The following is a 20,989-nucleotide window of genomic DNA, read 5'->3' as shown; positions in this document are numbered from 1 at the left end:
ACGGGGCATTCAATTCAGAAAAGGCACATTCTTTCAAACATTTGGTGGCCACCATACATGAATGTCCCTGACTACCTGGGACTTGTTTTCGCCTCTACATGTGCGGCAGTGACCCTTAAAAGGGCCCTGAACCACCCCTTAGGCTTGGCGAAAAAATTGTCTGCAGATAAGATTCGCTGCTATGACCATCTCAGCCAAGTTTTTCAGTTGTGCGCGGCATGTGGAGCTCGGAAGTGGAGCGCAAAGTCACCTTTCTCTCAGACACTCTTTTCATCAGAAGCTTGTTGCTCACTCTTTTTTGGACGCATTATATCGTAATATAGCAGATTCCCATATGCGGCTGTTATTGACCAATAGTTGGCATCAATCAAGAAGGATGTTTGGATTAGTGCGCTTCTTCCTGCTGTTACTGTGTATATTTATTGACAAAATTTAATAGCTAGGCTGAAGTAAGTGAAAATCTGCTTTCAAATGTACTTGCGGAAAAAGCCAACAATCGGCTGCTGACACTCGGCTGTGGCTGCCTGCATAGGATTTAAACTTTGGCCACCCTGCTTTGGTGTCACAGTCATCGGGTCTCGCTAATTTTGACTAGTTTTGAACCCTCAACTAGTCTCAAACCACGTGGAACTTAAGGCCAGACCTGATGAACGGTTGCCGGTGTGTGCTCACTCCTGGTCACTCCTTGTTAGACGCCTTGGCAGACTTATTGATACGCTTCAAAATGTGCAAGTTGGATGTAGCTACTATCCATTGGTCAAGCTGGTGAAGGACAAAGTCAGTCCGCACCACATGGCAGAGTCAGACTGGAGCACATGAGCGCGAGCAGGCACTAAAGCCCTGTCATGCACGAAGCAAACACTGCACATACGCACTACAGTTGCATGTAGCTGCCGTCTGCTATGTAACTTAGATACTGCGGCCACCACGAAGTGCCGCAACGAGTCCACTGGCTAAGCACCCTGTGGCTCGCTGAGGACAACCGTGTGTGGCTTACGTTTGGCATGTCGTAGGTGCCAAAATTGGTAGTGGCATCTACGTTGACATCCACAATCAAACTTGAACTGCTTTCCACGGTGACATTCAGTAGGCAGAGCGTTGTGGGCACGCTCCACTCTGCCGTAGTCTTCGCAGTGCAAGGCATTGAAGAAAGAATGGTAGCACCGCGAAGGGGGTGCAAATAACTCCGCTTCTGCTGAACGCATTGACGTACTTCTTGTGGCAAGGTATTTCTGAAATTGCCTATTGTAACTGCAAATGCATTTCTCCACATTGATAAAAAGTGGTTCAGAGCCCTTTTAAAATGACACTAAAGGCAAATATGAAGTCAAGCTAAAGTGATAGGTTAGTGCTCGATAATCTCTAAGGCATCAATATTATTGTGAACAGAGCATTAATAATCTATAAATTGAGGTAAATGCAGGACATTGCAGGCAGACATGCGGACTGCAGGAGAGAAGAAATGCAGACTCCCCCGGCATATTCAACTACTTGCCCGATGACGAAAGCACTCCTCAGTTAAATTCTGTCACTACAGTCGAACCCGGCTATATCGAACTTGCAAAAAAACGCCTATCAGTTCGATACAGAGCATAATTCGATATAAGCCTGCTAAATAATTGGATGTCATAAAAGCACATACCATTTATAAAACCACTTTATTGATGAAACTAGCTTAGTTTCGCATGAAATAGTTCTGCATTTTGTTCTGCTAGGGCAATTTCACTGCCTGTGACGCACGCACTTCCTTACATTGTCTAAGGAGTTGGGGCATCTGAGGCTGCAACCTTCCACATTTGCACAGAACCACCGGACTAGTGCAAGTGCACCAATCACTTCGGAGGATGTGAGCAAAGGACTGTCGTTGCTTTCCTCATTGTGCCCACTTTCACTTGTGCTCGGTACGATGTCGGCAATGTAATCTTCGTTTTGGGGCTCTCCCATGGTAGCGACACCATCATTTGCACTCACAAACTCGTCCACTGTTGATTCGTCAACAGCTTCTGGAAATTTTGACAGCTCACTCCAAACTTCGGCAACACCGGCAATGGCTGCGTTGCATTCATCAGAATTTACAGTCATCACCGAGCACGTGGAAGCTGGCACGGCTGAAGCAATTTCGGATGAATCACTCGTACACGGCCGTGCGTACGTGTCGGTCGCCACAGGCACCGGGCTGCAAGTTTTGCCGCTTTATCCTTAACCTTCCCCTTATTCTTCAAGATCATGCTGAGAGTGCTCCTCGGAATCTTTCACGCTGTGGGGACATCCAACTTCTCACCGCGTTCGACCCGATTTATAATTTCAAGCTTCACGATGAAAGGCGAATTCTGCCGCTTCATCACGGCAACACTGTGGAAGGCCCACAAGGCGCACAGACAATGAACCAGAAAACAGGGTGTCTACCAACCGGGAAAACTGGGAATTCTCAGGGATATTGAGTAGCCTGGAAAAACTCAGGGAAAACTCGGGATTTGTGCTTCTATCAGGGAAAATTGGCTGTAAATTTATTGAAAGGGAACCCAAAGTCATGGTAAGGCTGGCCTGAGTAACAGAGAGGAATCATAACGAATGGTCTTTGACGCCGCGTCGTCTGCTGGAGGAGTTGCCAGAGTGCAGTCAACGAGCGACTTTCCGGACGTCAGATAATTCGGACGGCTTCGCGGCACCAGTACGCACCCCATAGGGTCAGTGTATAAGAATGCTGAAATTTCTGTTGCAAGAACCCTTCGCCGTCCGATTTTCCGGACTTTTTGCCATGACCGCAGGTCCGAAACGGCATTATTAAAAGCCACAACCGCCGCCATTTTGATAACATCGCCGCCTCGAACCGGCACACTCGCACGCAGATCCGCTGGCAGCCACCATCGCGGCAATGCTAGGCCTAGCTTAACCTTCTTGCTGTTCTGTGCCGTGTTTTTCATTGAAAGAATTCGCCGCTGTCAGCAATGGCACCGACACCGCCTTTGTGATCATCGCGACTGGCTTCGATGTTCGAAAAGCACGGCGCGTTGCATAATGCCGGTTCTCGAAAGTCAGCTTCACCGCATTAAAGCAGTGTTACGCTGTGAAGCAAAACAAGTGTGGGAAGGGGCAACTGTCACGGGACACAGTATGTATTCCTTAATTATACACGCGTACACCCGCCATCTTCTGTCTCACTACGAGCACCGATATGCCTAATAAGTGTACTGGCAGGCCTTCAGAACTTTTTCGGGCGTGCCTGTGGCGATTTGAAGCCTTAAGGGCTGTAAAGGCATGCATTCATTTTTTTTTTTTTTTCCACGTTTTGTCAGATCCTAGGGAGTCCGAAAAATCGGACGCTTACTGCACAATTGTCCAAGAGGATGCTTCAAATAGTCCGTGTGGCAAATGCGCAGCCTAAGGAGAACAAGAAGGCAAAGGACCTACGCATTGAGAAATGAACGGGGAAGGAAGCACGCCGCCGGTTTTTTGAGAGAGCTTGCACTCTAAAAGCAAAGTGTTGGCTGACACGGAGATGCAGGTGTCCCTCATCTAAGTAAAAAAAAAAAAAACTCTTTAAAGCAGTAGAACGCAACACTGAGGCGTTATGCGCGGGCTGAGTATGTCAGGACAGTTGAGGTTGGCTTACCAGCTGTTGCGAGAGAATCTCACTTCTGATAAAGTTCGGGCCTCGTACCAGTTAGCTTGCTATCAATTGATAGAAATAGCTCATTTTCGAAAATATTCTGTATGCATCTTTTTTTATTATTCATATTTGAGAATGTTCGACTCAGTTTGCAATGGGTTTTACTATTTCCCTTCGAAGATATCTTATTCGCTGTGCATTTTACTAACCCCTCCCTTGTGTTTTCTTTTTGAATAATATAAACACTACCCCTTACTATTCAAACTGGATTAAGTTTTTTTTTTTTTTCGTTTTTAACATGCTTACTAGAGAGTGACACCATTGGGCGACATGATGTAGGGAGCCTGTCCTTACGTAAAACAAAGTTCTGTGTCACTCAGGAAATATTGCAAAGGCACTCAGGGAAAACCTGGAAAACTTAGGGAATTTGGAAATGTCAACTTGGTAGACGCCCTGAGAAATGCAGTGAGACCACTTGAACTTTTGCCATTTTGCACGAAAAGGGCACGAGAGCCTCTGATTGGCTGCCTGAGCAAGCGCTGTGGGCGGGCCAGGATCATTTTTTTGCAGGGGGGGTGTCGACAGCTCATCCAAGGCAGCGCAGTCACGGTAGGGAGAGCGGTTGGATGGAGCCACACCGGCGGGTTTGCCTGACGCGAGCAGTCAAAAGGTTTCGTTTTCACTTAACGCCGCACCGCTCACGCTTCCGTGTTTCAGTTGTTTCATTATCACGTAGTGCTGCGCTGGTTTTAGTGACTCACGAAACTCACAGAAATTGCAAGTAGCAGAGACTTCGACTTCCATGCAATGTCGCGGGATGCCCGAATGGTCTACACCATTTGACCAAAAAGCAGCTGCAGTGGCGAATCTGCTGCTCTGTCTTGGCTCGGCACCGCCGTCTGTCGGGCGCCATTTTACTTACCGACGGCAGCAAAGGGTTGGTGATGGCGTATGCAACGTCGCCACTGCCCAGTTGGGCGGCGGTAGATTTGAATTTCGGAAAAGGTATTCAGATCCTTCAGAACCAATTTTCTTATAAACGAAGTTTTTCTCGGCATGAAACAAGCGTTGCAAGGTTTTTGGAATGGTATTTAAACAGTCCACGTCGACTTAGTACCTGTCTTTAGTGTCCCTTTGAAGGTTAACAGGACACTAAAAATACACTAAATCAATTCACCCTGATGAAGTGTTCTTTCTCAATCTAAACCGCATCCTGCACTCGCTTCTAATGGAAAAACTAAAATCCTTTGCTATTCAGTACAAAATGGTGTGTTTTGGATTGCAGCTTATCTTTCTCATCGCACGCAATATGTTAGTTTTTGTAATTCTGAATCTGATCATGTTGAGTCCTTTTCTTTTTTGGGTTCCGCAAGGGTCTGTGCTTGGCCTGACATTGTTTCGTATCAAGGTTAATGATATTTATTGTAAGAACCAGGAGTGACAGTAAGGCTGTTTGCAGACGACTGCGTAATTTACACCCCCATTAGTAACACGACAGACCAGGCAAATCTTCGTAAATTCTTCCAGAACGTTGTCAACTGGTGCAGAAAATCAGGAATGGAAATTAACACTGACAGGACAGGGTGCATTATCGTAACTAGTACTCGAAAAATGCCCCTTCATTATGAGTTTACACTACTTGATGAACAGGTAAAAAGGGTCAACTCAGTGAAGTACAGTCGAACCTCGATGTATAGAACAGCGTGGTGATCGTAAAACAGTTTGATATAGTCATAATTTGATATATTTCTTTATTCAGACATATCCCCGCTTAGCCCGAAAGCGTTACAGCAGGGGATCACGTAAAAAACTTCCGCAAATCAATCAGTGATCCAAGGGTGTGATCGGGGATCGTTGTTTGGAGCGCACGTTCGGTTGCGCCATGCGCAATCTGCCTATGCCGCGCCAACTTCGTCAGCCCCGAGCGTGTCGATTGTGCCACACGCTATTGCGTAGGCCGCGCCGACTTCGTCTGCAGTGTGAAGTCAGCGCGGTCTAGGCCGATCGCGCGCAGCACAACTGAATGCGCGCTCCGAACAACAATGCCCGATCGTGCCCCAATCATGCTGCAATAAATACTCACTTGAAGCTTCACACAAAGTATTCGTTTATTTGGCTGAAAGTACTGCAGCAGTGTAGCCTGCTTTTTATTGGCAGCCACCTGCTTAAACACGAAGTCCTCAACATAGTCTAAACAATCCACAAGTGATAGGCCAGTGCATTCTATTGCACCACAGTAGCTGCATAGAAGGGCCAAAGCAGCTACAGCCTCAGTGGAAGTAGGGAGCGGGGCAACATCAGTGCTTGTGGCATCAACCTCGGGCAGCGCCTTTGTTTGGCCGCTACTTTGCTGCAATCTCCACGTCCGTCAATTCAAGCATTTTGCAACACTGTAAATAGCGCAGTATTAAGTGGCATCTGTCAAGGCTGAGTGAGCCCAGTGAGCGTGCACTGTCTTTGCGGTTGCAAACCAGCATTCCTTACGAGGTGTGGCAGAGCGCAGCACCGAGGAGAAGTCAGTGTGGCAAATGCAATGCATCGTTGACCTTGTCAGACTAGCCAAGCCACCGTGTGTGTACACCACTACGTTCAAGCGGCGCCCTCTGCATGATCGATGTGTGCAGCTATAGTACGCAACAGTTGGGAATGCCCATCGCACCACTGGTATCTTCGGGGGCGTTGTGGGAAAGCTCACAGCCTGTCAACAGAGCGCACGTGGTCTGGGGTGGCAGAGTTCGATATATCCATTTTACGTTTGTCCCTGTTTGAAATAAATAATTAAATATGCATGCAATTTTTCAGATGATATGGAAAGTGTTCGATATATGCAATAATTCAATATATTCATGTTTGATATATTGAGGTTTGACTGCACTTGGGAAATACATTGATGCAAGTATTAAAATGGGATTAGCACATAAAAGAAATTTGCTCACGAGCACTTAAGCAACTTCGATTTTTACGTAGGAAGCTCACTGGAACATCCCCTCAAATTAAACTAACAGGGTACAAAATACTGGTTAGGCCCATTCTAGAATATGCGGAAACAGTTTGAAATCCACACCAAAAGTACTTGAGTGACCTATTAGAAGAGCAAAAAAATAGGGCACTCCAATTCATTTACTCGATGTATTCAAGACGTGACATTGTTACAAGCCCTCCATACCCAAGTACTTATTGCGACTCTAATCGCCGTAACTTAGTTTGATTAAAGTTTCTTTTTCTTCTGTATCATAGCTTCACCAAATTGAATAAGTACAAATGATTGAAATCTCTGAATCATCGCTCATGTAGGACTAATCATAGAAAGTGCATTCATCCATTTTTTTCATACTGTAACACTTTCAAGCATTCCTTTTTTTCCCTCTATCATTGAAGCATGGAATACCTTGCCAAGATATGTAGTGAGCATCAGGTTGGTCGATACATTTGTGTCTCTTTTATAAGCCTATTTTCAGTTCTTGTCGGAGTAAACTTTTGATTACCAGTGTTTTGTGCATAGTCCATTCCCTGTTATGCATGTGCATCTTTTTTGGGGATGAGCAAATGATATTGTTAACATGTAATGATATCTATTGGGTCTTTTTTGTCTGTGCTCAGGACAACATTTATGATGTCAGAGCTGTTTCCAGTGTTGCGTCTCTGCTCCTGGGCCATAATTTGAAGTTTCCTTTTTAATATTCTTTTGTACTGGGCTTCAGTATGTTCAAGTTGGCATATATTTGATTGCCTTTCACTGTTTCCATAGCCATTGTCCAATGTACTAAGTTTTCTATTTTTCTTTCTTGTGAGAAGTCCTTTGTTTGAATATTACCTTTCGATGAATTTATTCTTATGTGCCCTAACCTGTATAGGCCTCATGAGGCCTGCAGTATTGATAAAGAAATAAAGAACTGGAATACAGCAAGTTGCACAAGTTGGGTTTCTTTCATAATGAAGTGCAGGGTGTGAAAAGGGGTCAAGAACCTGATAGAAGACAGGACAAGCACTCACTCACAACTGAACTTTATTAGGGAAATCATGTGATGTATACACATATCAGAATAACACCTGGCACTTGATGACAGCTATGACACCCGCAATCTAACAGAAAAAATGGGGAATACGGGAGATGGAAGATGTGGTTCCTGCTTTCACCTTGTTCTCGTTTTGCTCATCGTCCTCAATCTAGCAGAGTCACCTAGTACGAGACGGATCAGGGATGCACGAACACAGACGTACACCTCACAACAAGTAGCAGTATAGCAGGTGACTGAGCCAGCCGAACCAGCTGTCAAAACGTCATAACATCCTGGCTCTCACGTGACCACCTTCTGCATCATATCATGACGCAGTAATCTACTGGGATATGGAATAGAAACTGGCTGTAGAAAAGCTATTAAATTATTTAGGATCCTCAGAGACTTCCCAGTTTGATTGCTTCTTCCGTATTCTTTTTCTTGGATTTAGAGTGTGCAAATCTTCAATTGATGCAATAAATGAAGAGTCAAAAATGTCATGTCAGTACATCTTTAAAAAACTGGCGGAACCCATATGCACTGAAACTGTGATTAGCATTAATAGCATTAAAGTAGTGTATTGGCACACTGTATTGCCACCACTGAAACTTGTCATGTATGAGCAGTGTATGCAGCCGCACTGCTCTTTAGCACTTGCCCCTGGACACGCTATGCTGTTCATTGCCGCCACAGCGACGATTGTCTGAATATATAAGATGTAGGTTCGAATGCATATGGCACCAGACACATTTAGATGACTTTTTGTCATTGAAGAGCGGCACATATCCAGTGGCACACACCTAGTGAACCAAGTTAGACTAAGAGGTGTCGTTGAAAAGCGGCACGTACCCAGTCACCATGTTGGTGTGAAACAGGTTGCAGCCTCATTGCCACCAACTCAGGGGGAGGAGGATGTGATGTACTTGCTAGAGGACAAAGCCAGACCCCAAACGTAACATTGCGACCGCGCCAGAGACACCACCTTCTGTTTCTCCTCGAGCGCCATGCCGTACCATGGAACCCTTCAATAAACTGGAGACGGTCTGAAAGACCTCGCCGCTTCCACCACAGATGTCGGCAACATGGCGCTCCTTCCTGAATACAGGGGCGGTAAGCAGCACCCTCGAGCTGCCACTGTTCCCGGAGTTCTGACCGGGACGCCCAACCAGCTGGTCACAAAAGCTGGATATCACAGTAGCTATGCTTCCTCCTGCTCTGCACCTTGATGCCCTACATCCAGGGCCATAACCACACTTCAGACCTTTGGGCTGGCCCTACTAGAACAGGCCACAGCGCCAGCCGCGTCGAGTTCTCCTCCGATGGCAGTTGCACCTCGCAGCTGGTCACTTCAACTGTTTTCGGCTCCAGTGTGCGGTCCTCCACCCAGCTTTCCAGCAGTTCCCTTTCTTTATTCTGTTGTGCCCTTCTCCGCGACGTCTTACTCCAACACCTACAGTGTCCATTGAAATGACAACAGATCACCAGCATCAGAAAGAACTCGCGCGAACTGCAACCTAACCACCCTTCCAATCCCGACAGCCTCCCAACATTCAGATCACGCACCCTTACAATTGCACAATTTGAATACAACTCTGCAAGCGTGTTCTTCTTCTCCAGCCTGTGACAGCAATTCGACGACCACACACCCAGTGTCCATTCGTCTTGCCGAATCGAGAACTCCACTGGAGTCTCCATTGAGTGCCTTCTCAAGCCCTCAGCACATGATACCCACTACCAGGCAAAGTTGCACGCAGCACGACTACCACTCAAAATGGCAGTAATGCCACTACACCCCGCAACTTGTCCACCACACGTGACACTCCAGCGACAATCCTACCGCACCCCTTGCCCGTGCACCGTGTTCAAGGCTGCATGTGCCCACACGATGACTCAAGTTCCACAAAAGCATCCCTTCACCTGTCATGCGCTGGGGCTGCCTGCTGCTCTTGGAAGAACAGACACCCTTCTCGCACTACACCACACAGGATGCACACTCAGCCACATGTTCGTCATGCTCGGTACAGTCGACTAGCATCCAACTTCGAGATTCAGAAGACTGCTGGTGCCCCGGTGTTTACCACATGACCACGACGCACATTATCATTGGCCTGTCGTCGCATGCAGCAGTCGCACTACCAGAGAGGAAGAAGCTCCCGTGACGGGCACACGACTTCACCCAAGCTGTCTGTTACGATGCTGCATCTGAGTCGACATTGCACAGGCCAGTGAGCTGTTTGCCTCTTGTTTACAGTGAATCGTGGTCGCCACTGCCACGATCTCATCCCGCACTCTGACCTTAGTCCAGGTCAGACTGAAACCAATGGATATTGCTCTGCCAGGACTATGGCCAGCTGTTGGCGAAGGCCAACGCCAACCCCACCCGCCATGGAGAGGTGGGGGGTTAGGTTAAGGAGGGGATTGTAGGGTTGCAGGGCAAGAGAAAAGCATGTGCTCTACATTTGCCTGCATAGAGGGGCAGTTGGGGCATGAGGGGACACGAGTTGGGACCGAGCGGGGCGCATGCTATTGCTCTGAATTAGTGAAAGCCATTTATTGGTCTCCGGCGAAATTCAACACTGCACAAATGCCCGGTCCTGCGTGTTTATGTGGTTTGTGTCTCGGGCATTCATTGCACTGTGCATGCTAGAAAACACAGTATTGCCCTAAGTTAGTAGAAACTGTTTGTCGCTGGTGACACCCAGCACTGCACAAACGACCGCTCCCAGGCCAGCACGAGAATCAAAGGGGCTCCCGTGCCAAGGGCAAAAAATACAGGCCGGGGCACTGCTAGCATGTCACTGCAGGTGGATGGCTTTCCACGACAGGCCCCTAGGAAAAGTTCCCGCGGCTGTGCTGCTTGCTCTTGCAATAATCAGTGGGCCCACTCGCAGGAACTCGAGCAATTTCTGTCGACCTGGGCCTTTGATAGTGCGGCTCAGGGCAGTATAACCATGTGCAAGCACTAAGCATTGCTTAGCGTTTGGAAAAAGGAGCAACACAAGGTATGCACCCATCGTAAGAGCAAAGGCACTGTAGACGAGCTCAAGTCTGAAGCCCTAACAAAGGAGCTGGCAGACAAGAGGAAAATGTGTACGTATCGAGTGCTGTTCCGAAGAGGTCTCCCTCGTGCTCGCTCTGCCCGTCATGCCGTCACAGTGCTGCGATCAACAATGTGAAGTGCCAGCGCCACAAACCAGTCCGTGGCAAAGGCCCACCCCAACAACTGTTGTGAGTGGAAAGGGAGAGGCATAGGGATGACCGAACAGGTGAATGCCCGCACAAGAATGCTGGGGCGCACTTAAATCTGCACAAACTTCCCTCACTTTGCGGCAGGTATCTAACCTCTTCCCCATGCTCGGTGACCCAAGCTGTCTGCTATCTTGGGACACTAGTTATGTGCTGTCCGCTGTCTTGTTGAGCTGATAACATGGGCCTCTGCATATGTGTGTGTGTGTGCCCAACCTTCTGCTTATGTTCTGGAAAAATATGTGAGGAAGAACATACTAACTGGGAAAACATTCGATTCCAAGTCAGTAATATATTTGGCAGAGTGTACTGTAGTTGACATCTACATAATACAAAGCATTGCACGAATTGTTGCATCATGAGACGCCGACGTGTGCCAAGCTGTTGGGGCCCATGCGGCGCAAAATGCGTGTTGTCATTCCCGCAGTTTCGTCAAGCAGACGTTTGCACTCCTCAGATTCAGTTTGGGTCAGTAGCTTTCTGCGGGCGGGGCATTTCGGCGGAAAGTTTTGACACGCCCTCTCATTGAGAATCGTTGCAGCACGAGACGCCAACACGCATCGCGCTAGTGGGGCTTGAGTGGCCAGATACGTACTTGGTTGTTTTCCTCTTGCTTAGTGTTTAAAGATGGCCAATGGACACTGAAATGAAATCGAGCGGTGGGTGATGGTGGAATACAATACCGCCACACCGAAACATGATACTTCATGCCGCCTGAAACGGGGAACAGCGGTGCGTTTGGGTTATCACCTATTAAAAATGTACAATATGCTTCAAACAGCACTATGCCACACGTGCCATTAAACAGATAAAGGAAGATGCTTATTGGGATAGGGTTGGTAGCGATAGCTGTGAATGCAGCATGCCAATAATGACCTGCAAGAAGATTCGCAGGTCTGCACCGGCCTTTTCACGTGATGCGTGGGCGAGTGCTGCGGTGAAGCTGTCGCAAGTGGTTGTTTTCGATCGTGTGTGCCTCATGCCTTTTCTTGTTCACACGGGATCTAGCGGCCAGAAAACGTATCATACAATCGCAATTTGGCGATGTACTGAATGTTGGTGCCGAAAGATTGTGCCTTCTGGGAATGTATTAACAGGCAAAAAAGAAGTGTAACTCTATTAGGTCATTTTTTGCGTTCTCAGAGGAAATTGCACAAAACAGGGTTGTATCAGTCGGGTTCTACTGTATATGAAGGCGATAGTGCCCCATCCACATTAGACACCTTCTGCGTTGAATGCGGCTTTTTGAAGGAAAGCCATTACAATCAACTTGCAGCCAGGATATGAGATACTGCAGAGTTTCAACTGGAGTGCAGTGATTACTACAAAATAAGTTGTAGTATTATTATTCAACATTGTGGTTGGCTACAAGATGGACTCATCATGTGTCTGCTGATGTGGCCATAAGGTTTCATGATTCACCGATGACATCGAGACATGTCATGGGGATAGAGTAATCATCATATCATATGTAAAAAATATTGCTAATGGCATTAACATTGGCAAATATCTCTGAAGGATGGATACGCCACCAATATTTGTTGTTGAGTTGGTTTTAGCGCATGAGGTTGTTTACTAAAAAAGAAGGCCAATCTTACATGTTTAAAATTTTGTTCTGAAGCCTCAGCGCTGATACTACAACACTGTGACATCACAGATATAAAATTTTCTCATGTTTTGGCCATGCTGTCACAGTAGAGGTTCTTGAAACTTGCCCAGTTCAGTTCTTGGTTCATTCAGGATATGATGTGTAGTCCATTTTTTCCTATAAAGAAATCCACTAGGTGACACCATCAAAACCCATAACATCACAGCTGAAGATGGCAGTCATGCATGACATCTTCGCAAAAAGCCACGTGCCTAAGCACAACAAACTGGGCTGGAGGTACAAAAAAACTTAATGAATACAAGTTTCCTTACTGAGAAAATGTTCCTTTAGCGCATGTATATGGGGAAGGAGTACTAGGCTGTCCCATTCGGCAATGCTACACGCACTTTCCTCTTTGTCAGAACACATCACGAACCTCTCCTGGGTGAATTGTAGGAGCATCTCCTGTGTAACGGGGCGGTGACTTTGCCATCAAGTTCAATTTTGATGGTAATCTCTCACATCTTGCAGCTACCTAAACCTAATATTCGATATTCACTCTGAAATTAAATTCTGGGGTCCAAAACCCATGATCTGATAAAGAGGAATGCCCGTAGGGGTGGAGGGGTACTCCCGGTTAATTTTGACCACCTGGGGTGCTTTAACGTGCACCCAATGCACAGTACGTGGGTGTTTTTTAGAGCACAGCTCTTAGGCGCTCGTTCCTGTGGTGAGCGTAGGCGTCGTCTTTTGGCATCCTTGTAACTGAGCGAACAAAGAGCAAACATGGAGTGCAGATGAAAGACGGCGATAACGAAGAGGAAAGCGGAGGAGGATGCAGTGAAACCATGAGTCAGGAAGCGGAAAAGGAGGGTATGGCAAAAGCATGAGAAGAAAAGCATAGTGCCGCAGAAGACTGGCTATGGGGGGCCGACGATGGCTACAAGATGGTGCCAGAGTAGCGTGTGTTGTCTGTATGGAAACGAAGGGCTGCATGAGTGAAGGTCTGTCTGCATCAGCTGCTGTGAATCGCACCTACGTGTCACCCACGTGGTGCCTTTCGCAATCTCCTATTAGCGAGGCAGTTGCACCACGCTTCGCTCCATTTGCAACGTGTCACACGAGACAGGTTGTCCGTGCCAGACAACATATCGCGAAATGAAAACATGTATACAGCTGTGCTCAAATTTCACATTATGTAGAATCGTAATCGTCGGTGCACTTTTTTGCATTTCACCCCCATGAAAATGGGGCCGTCATGGCTGGTATGTTATCTTGCGATTGCGTGCTTAGCAGCGCAATGCCATCGCCACTAGGCAATCATGGCAGGTTGGAACCGAAGTAGAGTTTGCTGTGCACATTCTGTGGTACATTTAGTTTTTTACATTTCTTCATTATATCATCCTTACTTTCATGCCACCTTTCCTCCAACCACATTTTAGTGGGTTTTAGTGCATTATTACGAGAGGGCCAGCATCTGGCGGTCACCATCTGACATCAGCTTTTTTGCAGTATCAGGCGCATGGTGTGAAAAAAATTGTTAAGCTGAGGATTTTCTGCATGCCTACATGATGGGCCTTTCCTTCCACATGGTTCACTGCATTTCCTAGCCTTCCCAGTATTCAGTGCGAGCGTCGAAAGGGCGACCTGTACGTTTTGTGTTGGGATACCGTTGCGGATACAAACGTTGGAAAGTATGCTTGTATGTATTACAACCAGCGACAAGTATTCTGGTACCATTTGTTCAATAAAGCTCTTTCTTTTTTACCATTGACAGTGTGTTCTTGTATTAGAGAACAGTTGGAAGAAATAAATAAATCCTGAGAAACTGATTGATGCATGTAACTATATTTAACACTCCGAAAAACTTGGATTTCCTTTAAAGAAAGAAACTCCGGAATACACCCTAAAATAAACTGCAAAAATGCAGCATCCTCTATGTTGTTGCTCAGTAAGAAACTTTAATGAGAAAGTGGAAAAGTCCAGAGCAGCAGAATGTGCCGTTTGTCCATCCAGATTGGCTGCAATGCGGTGAGCTGGGCCCCAGCCCCGGGTTCATGCCAGGCCGGCGAGCCAGGTGTATGGATTGGGCTTCGCCAGTTCGCCACGGGTGGCTGCGACAACCTGGTCAAGGTCTGGCAGCTCCAGTGAGTGCACAGTGGATGTGGACATTTCATTTCTTTGAGGACAGCACGTGGGAAAAAAAAAAAAGACTCCTTTTGAGAAACATTCCTTTTCTCTCACTAATTTGGCAACTCTCACCCACTGCACCAAAGGAGCCATTTGTCCCGCATTTTCATTTTTGGTATTAGAGTTGAACATTGATGTAACAAACACAGGCAAATGAAGTAAATGTATATAATTTTTGACAGGATTATCATGCAATGAGTACATATAATGAATATTAGCTATAATTAAGGTATTCTCGTGTCATATACAACTTCATTATAACCAAATTTAATTGTATTTCAACAAACAATAGTTCGAACATGCTAAGTATTCTAAGGATCTGATTTGTCGATGGGGCACAGTGCCACCAATATTACAATAATCTTTCTTTTAATCAGTAATCAGTGGATTAGGTACATATAAATAACATTTCATTAGCAGCATTATGCAACATGTCATAATTGCAGAATTCAAGCCAGCCAGTACAGTCGCTTATTGATAATTCGAACTGTACAGGGACTGCCAAGAAGTTGGAATAATTGCAACTCCGAAATAGTGGATTCAGAAGTACGTGTTGTTAGGCTAGTTGGTTCATATTCCTCAGTAGACCACAAAATATTTATGGTGGCTTAGCACGAACAAGGAAGGATGGAAGGGGAGCACCAAATGAAGTAGTGGACTCGCCAGAAAGTAAGTGACGTTTCGCAAATGGTCTAACAAAGTGTACCTATTTTCGGATCACCATTTTTAGGAATACCTTCAATTTCACATGACCAGCATTAGTGCCTACGAGCGACGGCATTCTTGGCACAGTGCCAAGCATGCTGTCTTATCACAGTGTGAAAATGATGCTGCCTGTCAACGCATCTAGTGCTAGTCACATGCATAAAAGTGAAAGTACAGTAAACCGTTGTTTTAATAAATTGAATGGGATGGCGAAAAAATTCAATACAAACGGTAATTCGATAAAAGCAACAACTCCACAAAAGCTAAAAAAGTAGAGCTGAAATAGCACTGCTTGGCAGAAGTTTAATATGGGTGCCACGTGGCACACTTTCGATCACGATCGAGTCATGTTAGGAGCAAACTTCTGAGTCATGATTGGCTGCCTTGTACAAGCTGCAGGAGGGGAGAGATAATAGGGTCTTGGTAGCCAATAAGGTCCTGGATCGGCTGACCTTGGGCACACCGGGCACTTGGAAGGCGGCACGAAGTAACATTTTCTGTTCTGTTATACACTACTTCCACAGCGCCGCTGTGTTGCCACGGCAAGCAGAAGCTGGAAGCACTGCGACTTACTGCGTGGGCACCTGACAACAATAACCAAGTGGTGCTTTTTGTAACGGGTATATCTCAGGTGCTACAACGTAACATTAAAGAATTGTGGCACCCTTTAGTTATTGCGCTAGTTCCCTGGATTTTTTCTTCAAGAAAAACTATACAGCGAACTATAGTGCAACCTCCAATCACTCCAATCCAAGCAGCCTTTCCTGCTGCTAGACTACTGATGCTGCCTACACGGCGAGCACTAGAAGCTGCAATCTCTATGAATGGTCACTCCACTGTTAATACAGTCAACTCGTTATTACGAACCTCACATTAATGAATTTCTGAAATTGACGAATATATTAAAAATCCCCACCAGATTGCCTATATTTTCAATGTAAAAATATTTGAGAACTATTAATTTCAATCCAGTGCATATTTCAGAATAACACACATAGTTTATTTTCCCCTTTATAACCGAGGAACATCAGTATTACGAATTCGGCTGAAAGTAACAGCGTCACAACTCTCGCGGTAAACGGGAACCGCAAGTGCAGTAGCTATCATGATCACCACAACCTTTACCGAAAACTTCACGACAAAGGTTTGGCGATTTTCGCGTAAGATCCAATGATGAATGCAGCTAGCAACGGCACCAAGAAGAAGCGAAAGCAGTTTTTGCTGCAAGACAAATTGAACGTATTGTAGGAAATCGACGCAGGGAAAAAGCAAATCGACATGTGCAGACAGCATGGCATTGCCCCATCTACCGTCGCAACCATTTTGAAAGACCGAGACAAGATTGTCAAGCTTCACCGGGAATCGCAACTCACTCCTGCGAGGAATCGGCTGCAACTGGGAAACTTTCAAAGATGTCAGACTGCAAAGTGTTCCCGTGTCTGGCCCGATGCTCCAAGAAAAAGCCAGCGAATTTGCCAATGCACTTAAAATAACTGGGTTTGACGCCAGTGCGGGTTGGCTTTTTCGTTTCCGCCAAAGGATCGGAATAACTTGGCAAGCAGTCTCGGCTGAGGAAAAGGCTGCTGGCAGAGAAGGCATGGATTCCTGGCGCAATGACCGTTTTCTAGAGGTGGCTGAATCGTACTCTGAAGACGATATTTTCAGTGCGGATGAGACCGCATGTTTTTATCAGCTCCTGCCAGACCAGACGATGCACTTCAAAGGGCAGCAGTGCAAATGAGGGAAGGAGTCGCATCTTCGCGTGACAGTCCTGCTCTGCTGCAATGAAACAGGCACGAAGAAAATTAAACCGCTCGTCATCGCCAAGTACGTGAAGCCTCGCTGCATGAAAAACGTCATGTCGTTACCGTACGACTACTGCGGGAATAAATGTGCCTGGATGACCAGAGAACTCTTTTCCGAGTGGCTCATCAAACTCGACGACCAAATGAGGTGGGATGACCAATGAATTCTACTGGTTTTCGACAACTGCTCTGCTCACATTGTGAATGTTCGTTTGACGCACGTTCGCTTGGAGTTTCTGCCACCAAACAACACGTCCTTGCTGCGACCCCTAGACCAGGGCATTACGAAGAGCGTGAAAACAGAATTTTGTAAGCGCCTTGTGCAGCAGTTGATTATCAACCACCGCCTAAAGCAGCAAACTGCAATCAATATTCGTCAGCACAGCGGAAATTCTCACAGGAGCTTGGTGGAGCTTGAAGGCGTCCACCATTAGCAACTGCTGGCGACAAGCAAGGCTTGTCAAGGCGCCTGTGCAGCTTGACGAGAACCTGGAGGTGACCAACAACAACCCAGAAGACCTGTGGACCGAGGTTGCAGAACTGCTGCCCGCCGTCTCTTCCTTCGACGGCTAGTGGAGAGTGACCGTGCACCGCTAACGGCGGTGGGCCTGACAACGGAAGAGATTGTTAACTGCATTCGCAACGGCTCCAGTGATGATGATGACCCGAAGGAAGGCGTCGGTGGGTCACCAAACACAGAAGATGAGATCGTGTCGAACATTGATGTTTTAGTGCGCAGGAACAAAGTTGGCACTTTTATCGCTCGGTTCAACGATGTACCCGATGAGGTATTGTGTAAAGTGAAAGATGTAAACGCATTCCTAATCGGTCGTGCATGCTGCACGCGCCAGAAGAAAATCACTGATTTCTTCAAATAAAGCAGCTTTGAATTGAGTGAAACATCTTTATTTGAGAGTATGCTTGTCTGCACACGCATCTACTGCCAAGGTACTTCATTTTAATTCCTAGGTTTGTCCACTGGCTTATGACCGGAAGCTTTTCATTACAACAATATTTCAAAATAACAAACGGCTTTCGGCGATCCTGCATGATTCGTTCTATCGAGATTTGACTATACAAGGTTAGAGTTCCTTCAGAATGCTGCTGCGCAGTTTCCTGTACTTGCAAAAAGAAAAAGGGACTCGCGCATTTGTTGCAGCAAAGAAAGCGTGGTTTTATGCATACCATATTTACTCGCCTAATTTACTCGCGTCCTGCTGCCGAGTGGCTTTGGCAAAGGTTCGAGAATTTTGGTCTGGCTATGTAGTGTATTGGGCAGCCATTGGATTTGTGATGCGCTCAGCTTCAGCAATGCGAGTGGCAGAGTTCACAGCATGCACTGTGAATATGCGAAGGTATTCTGCTTCGCGCTTTTGTCTCTCGCTGGACCAAAGTGAGATTCGGCCGTCAATGTCGTTGCCATTCTGCACACCTTAACGCAGCAGTTTTCTTAGTTGTCATCGCAAGCAAAGCAGTAGGCGGCATATAAGTATTGTGATACAGTGCAACCTCGTTAAACCATAGATGGCCATAGCTCGAAAAAAGTGTGTACTAAACGGTAGTACTGCTTAACTGAAATAGCATGAGATCGCCCAGTTACTTGTCAAAAACAGAACTCATAGAGAGTGCGATGAAAAGGGGAAAGAAACATACAGTATTTATTCACTTCGCGCGACAAAAGTGTTATTGTCGTTTGATGCCACGGCCGCCTAGCAGCGACGACAGTGGCCTCCAACTTCCTGAAGCTGCGAGCCAGTTTTTCGGCCAGCCCCCTCTTCTCGGCAAACACTCGCATGGAAGATTCCTCGTTGGCATTGTGTATTCTCCGTGCACGCGAGCGGTAGCGCTGCTGAAGTTGCGGGGCGCCTTTTTCATTGCGGGGTGCTGTTCTCATCGTGACGATTGCATTCATAAGGCTGACGTAACGCGCAGCTTCTGCCACTGTCGTGCCTGAATCGCCCGTGCTGTCACTTTCTGTGTCGTCCTCTTCACTGTCGCTAGTCGACACTTCGGCAGCAACAGAGGCAACGATGGCGAAAAGTCGAACCTCGTAGCCGACATCTCTTCACGGTCGCAGCAGCACTGCCGAGCAACTTCTTCGCATTCCAAATGCCACACACCGTAGTCAACAGCACAGCGCAGAGAAGGCTCCAGAGTCAGATCGCCAACAAATGCAGGTTTATTCACTCCAGATACAGCACAGTGCGACAGTCACGGCGCTTACGGGCAAAGGTTCACCGCAAGACCAATCGAGTATGCACGCCCACTGCACTAAGGCTAACCGGTAAGCGGTCCGCCAAGCGCAAGAACGAGGAGTCGCAGGAGCAAAGGTCCCATATAGTGAACTCGTTGCGTGCTTGTGAGCATCTGCGCAGTGGGGAAGCGCTCAGCGGAAGAGAGCTCGGGTGGAGAGTACGCCCGGGGGCCGCCATTCTGAAGGCCAATCAGGGCATGTCCCAGTGACACTGGCTCGCACGTTGATTCGAGCTAGGGAGAGGGAAGCACGGTTTGCGCGGGAAATTAGCTCTGGCACACTAGCCGTGACCGCCATGTTGTCATTATGGCAATGGTTCCCGGAAATCGTGCTAAGCACAACGCGCGAGCTGGAGGACGAGGCGTGAGGATTCAATTCAGTTTATTTCCCAGAAGCATCTGGACAGCTTCCTGGCCAAAAGTTCCTAGAGCAGCTTTTAGCTAGGATTGAGGCACCGGGGTAGTTTGAAAAGTATGGGAGAGGCCTTTGCCCTGCAGTGGGCGTAACCAGGCTGATGATGATGATGAGGCACCTCAATCCCCACAACGTCTTGCTTTAGGATTGATACTGTCTGACTCAGTGCCAAGCATCGCGCTACAAGTGATTGAATGAGAATATTACTGATGCCATTTTGGAAAGGGTCCATGAGGTCAATGTGCTGCTAGCAAGTTTCTAGTGTTGTAATTTCACTTATCTGGAAACTCCGGTTGTCTTCAAATTTTTTCCTTTTTGTACAGTTTTGAGGTAATCCGATTGTACTGTAGCTTATTTCAAACCTTTGAAATGTGCGCTAAAGCGATAAGGCATTTCTATCTGCTAGAATTGCTTAAGTTATACCCAGAAGGAACTGCCATATGAATACACTAACACAACGGGCATGCTAGGCTTAACCACCACACAAATAACACGTCAAAAAAAACATCTGAATAGTGTGGTTGTAAAGTAATACCCCTTTCAAGCGGGCAAGTTAAGTGCACTTACGGGGAGTGCACTTCGGGACCTTGGGTGACACTTAAGGCTATGCGGTGCTAAACGGCAATACAGAGCAAACTCGCAGTAAAACAATAAATAAAATGCAGGCAGACTAATACTCCTGTCAAGCGAGCAAGTTAAGTGCACTTAGGGGGAGTGCACTTCGGGACATTGAATGACACTTTAGGCTATGCAGTGCTAAATTGGAAAACAGAGCGCACTTGCAATAAAAAAAATGGCAACCGACTAAAACCATGTTTTTTGAAGATGTAGATTAAAATTTTAAAAAGAACTTCCGGAAAGTGATTGCTTTAGTTGTATCATAAATAAAAAAACAATCAATCTATGTTTACTCAACAAAAATGAAAATATTTCAATCGTAAGAGTGTGACAAGTCAAGGCCAGCCAAGATGAATGCCTAGCCAATCCAGAACAAGATGGTGGCATGCGACAAGGCAGCCTTTGATCCTGCTAGAACAGAATATCAGCGAGTTCTGTTCTGATTATTTTGTTAAAAGCTGTCCAACGGCTACAATGAACTTCTGTAACCTTCTTCTATGCATTACATTTTGTATTGTTGGAACCGCTGGCGGTGAGGCTACACACTCGACCAGCAAAGTA

General features: G+C 46.5%; 1 protein-coding gene across 2 annotated transcripts in view; it reads left to right on the top strand.

Moving 5' to 3' along the window:
• Positions 1-20,989, top strand: part of LOC126529676 (protein SEC13 homolog) — a 45,959-nt gene that overhangs the window by 14,944 nt on the left and 10,026 nt on the right. For both annotated transcript variants that reach the window (XM_055069975.2, XM_050177189.3), the window contains exon 6: positions 14,459-14,589. In XM_055069975.2, coding sequence (XP_054925950.1) covers positions 14,459-14,589 — 131 coding nt within the window. The remainder of the gene's footprint in view (positions 1-14,458; positions 14,590-20,989) is intronic.

Source organism: Dermacentor andersoni, chromosome 9 (assembly GCF_023375885.2).
Source record: "Dermacentor andersoni chromosome 9, qqDerAnde1_hic_scaffold, whole genome shotgun sequence".
NCBI classification, from domain to species: Eukaryota; Metazoa; Arthropoda; class Arachnida; order Ixodida; family Ixodidae; genus Dermacentor; species Dermacentor andersoni.
The sequence above is the reverse complement of the archived record's forward strand: the minus strand, read 5'-3'. Positions and strand labels throughout refer to the sequence as shown.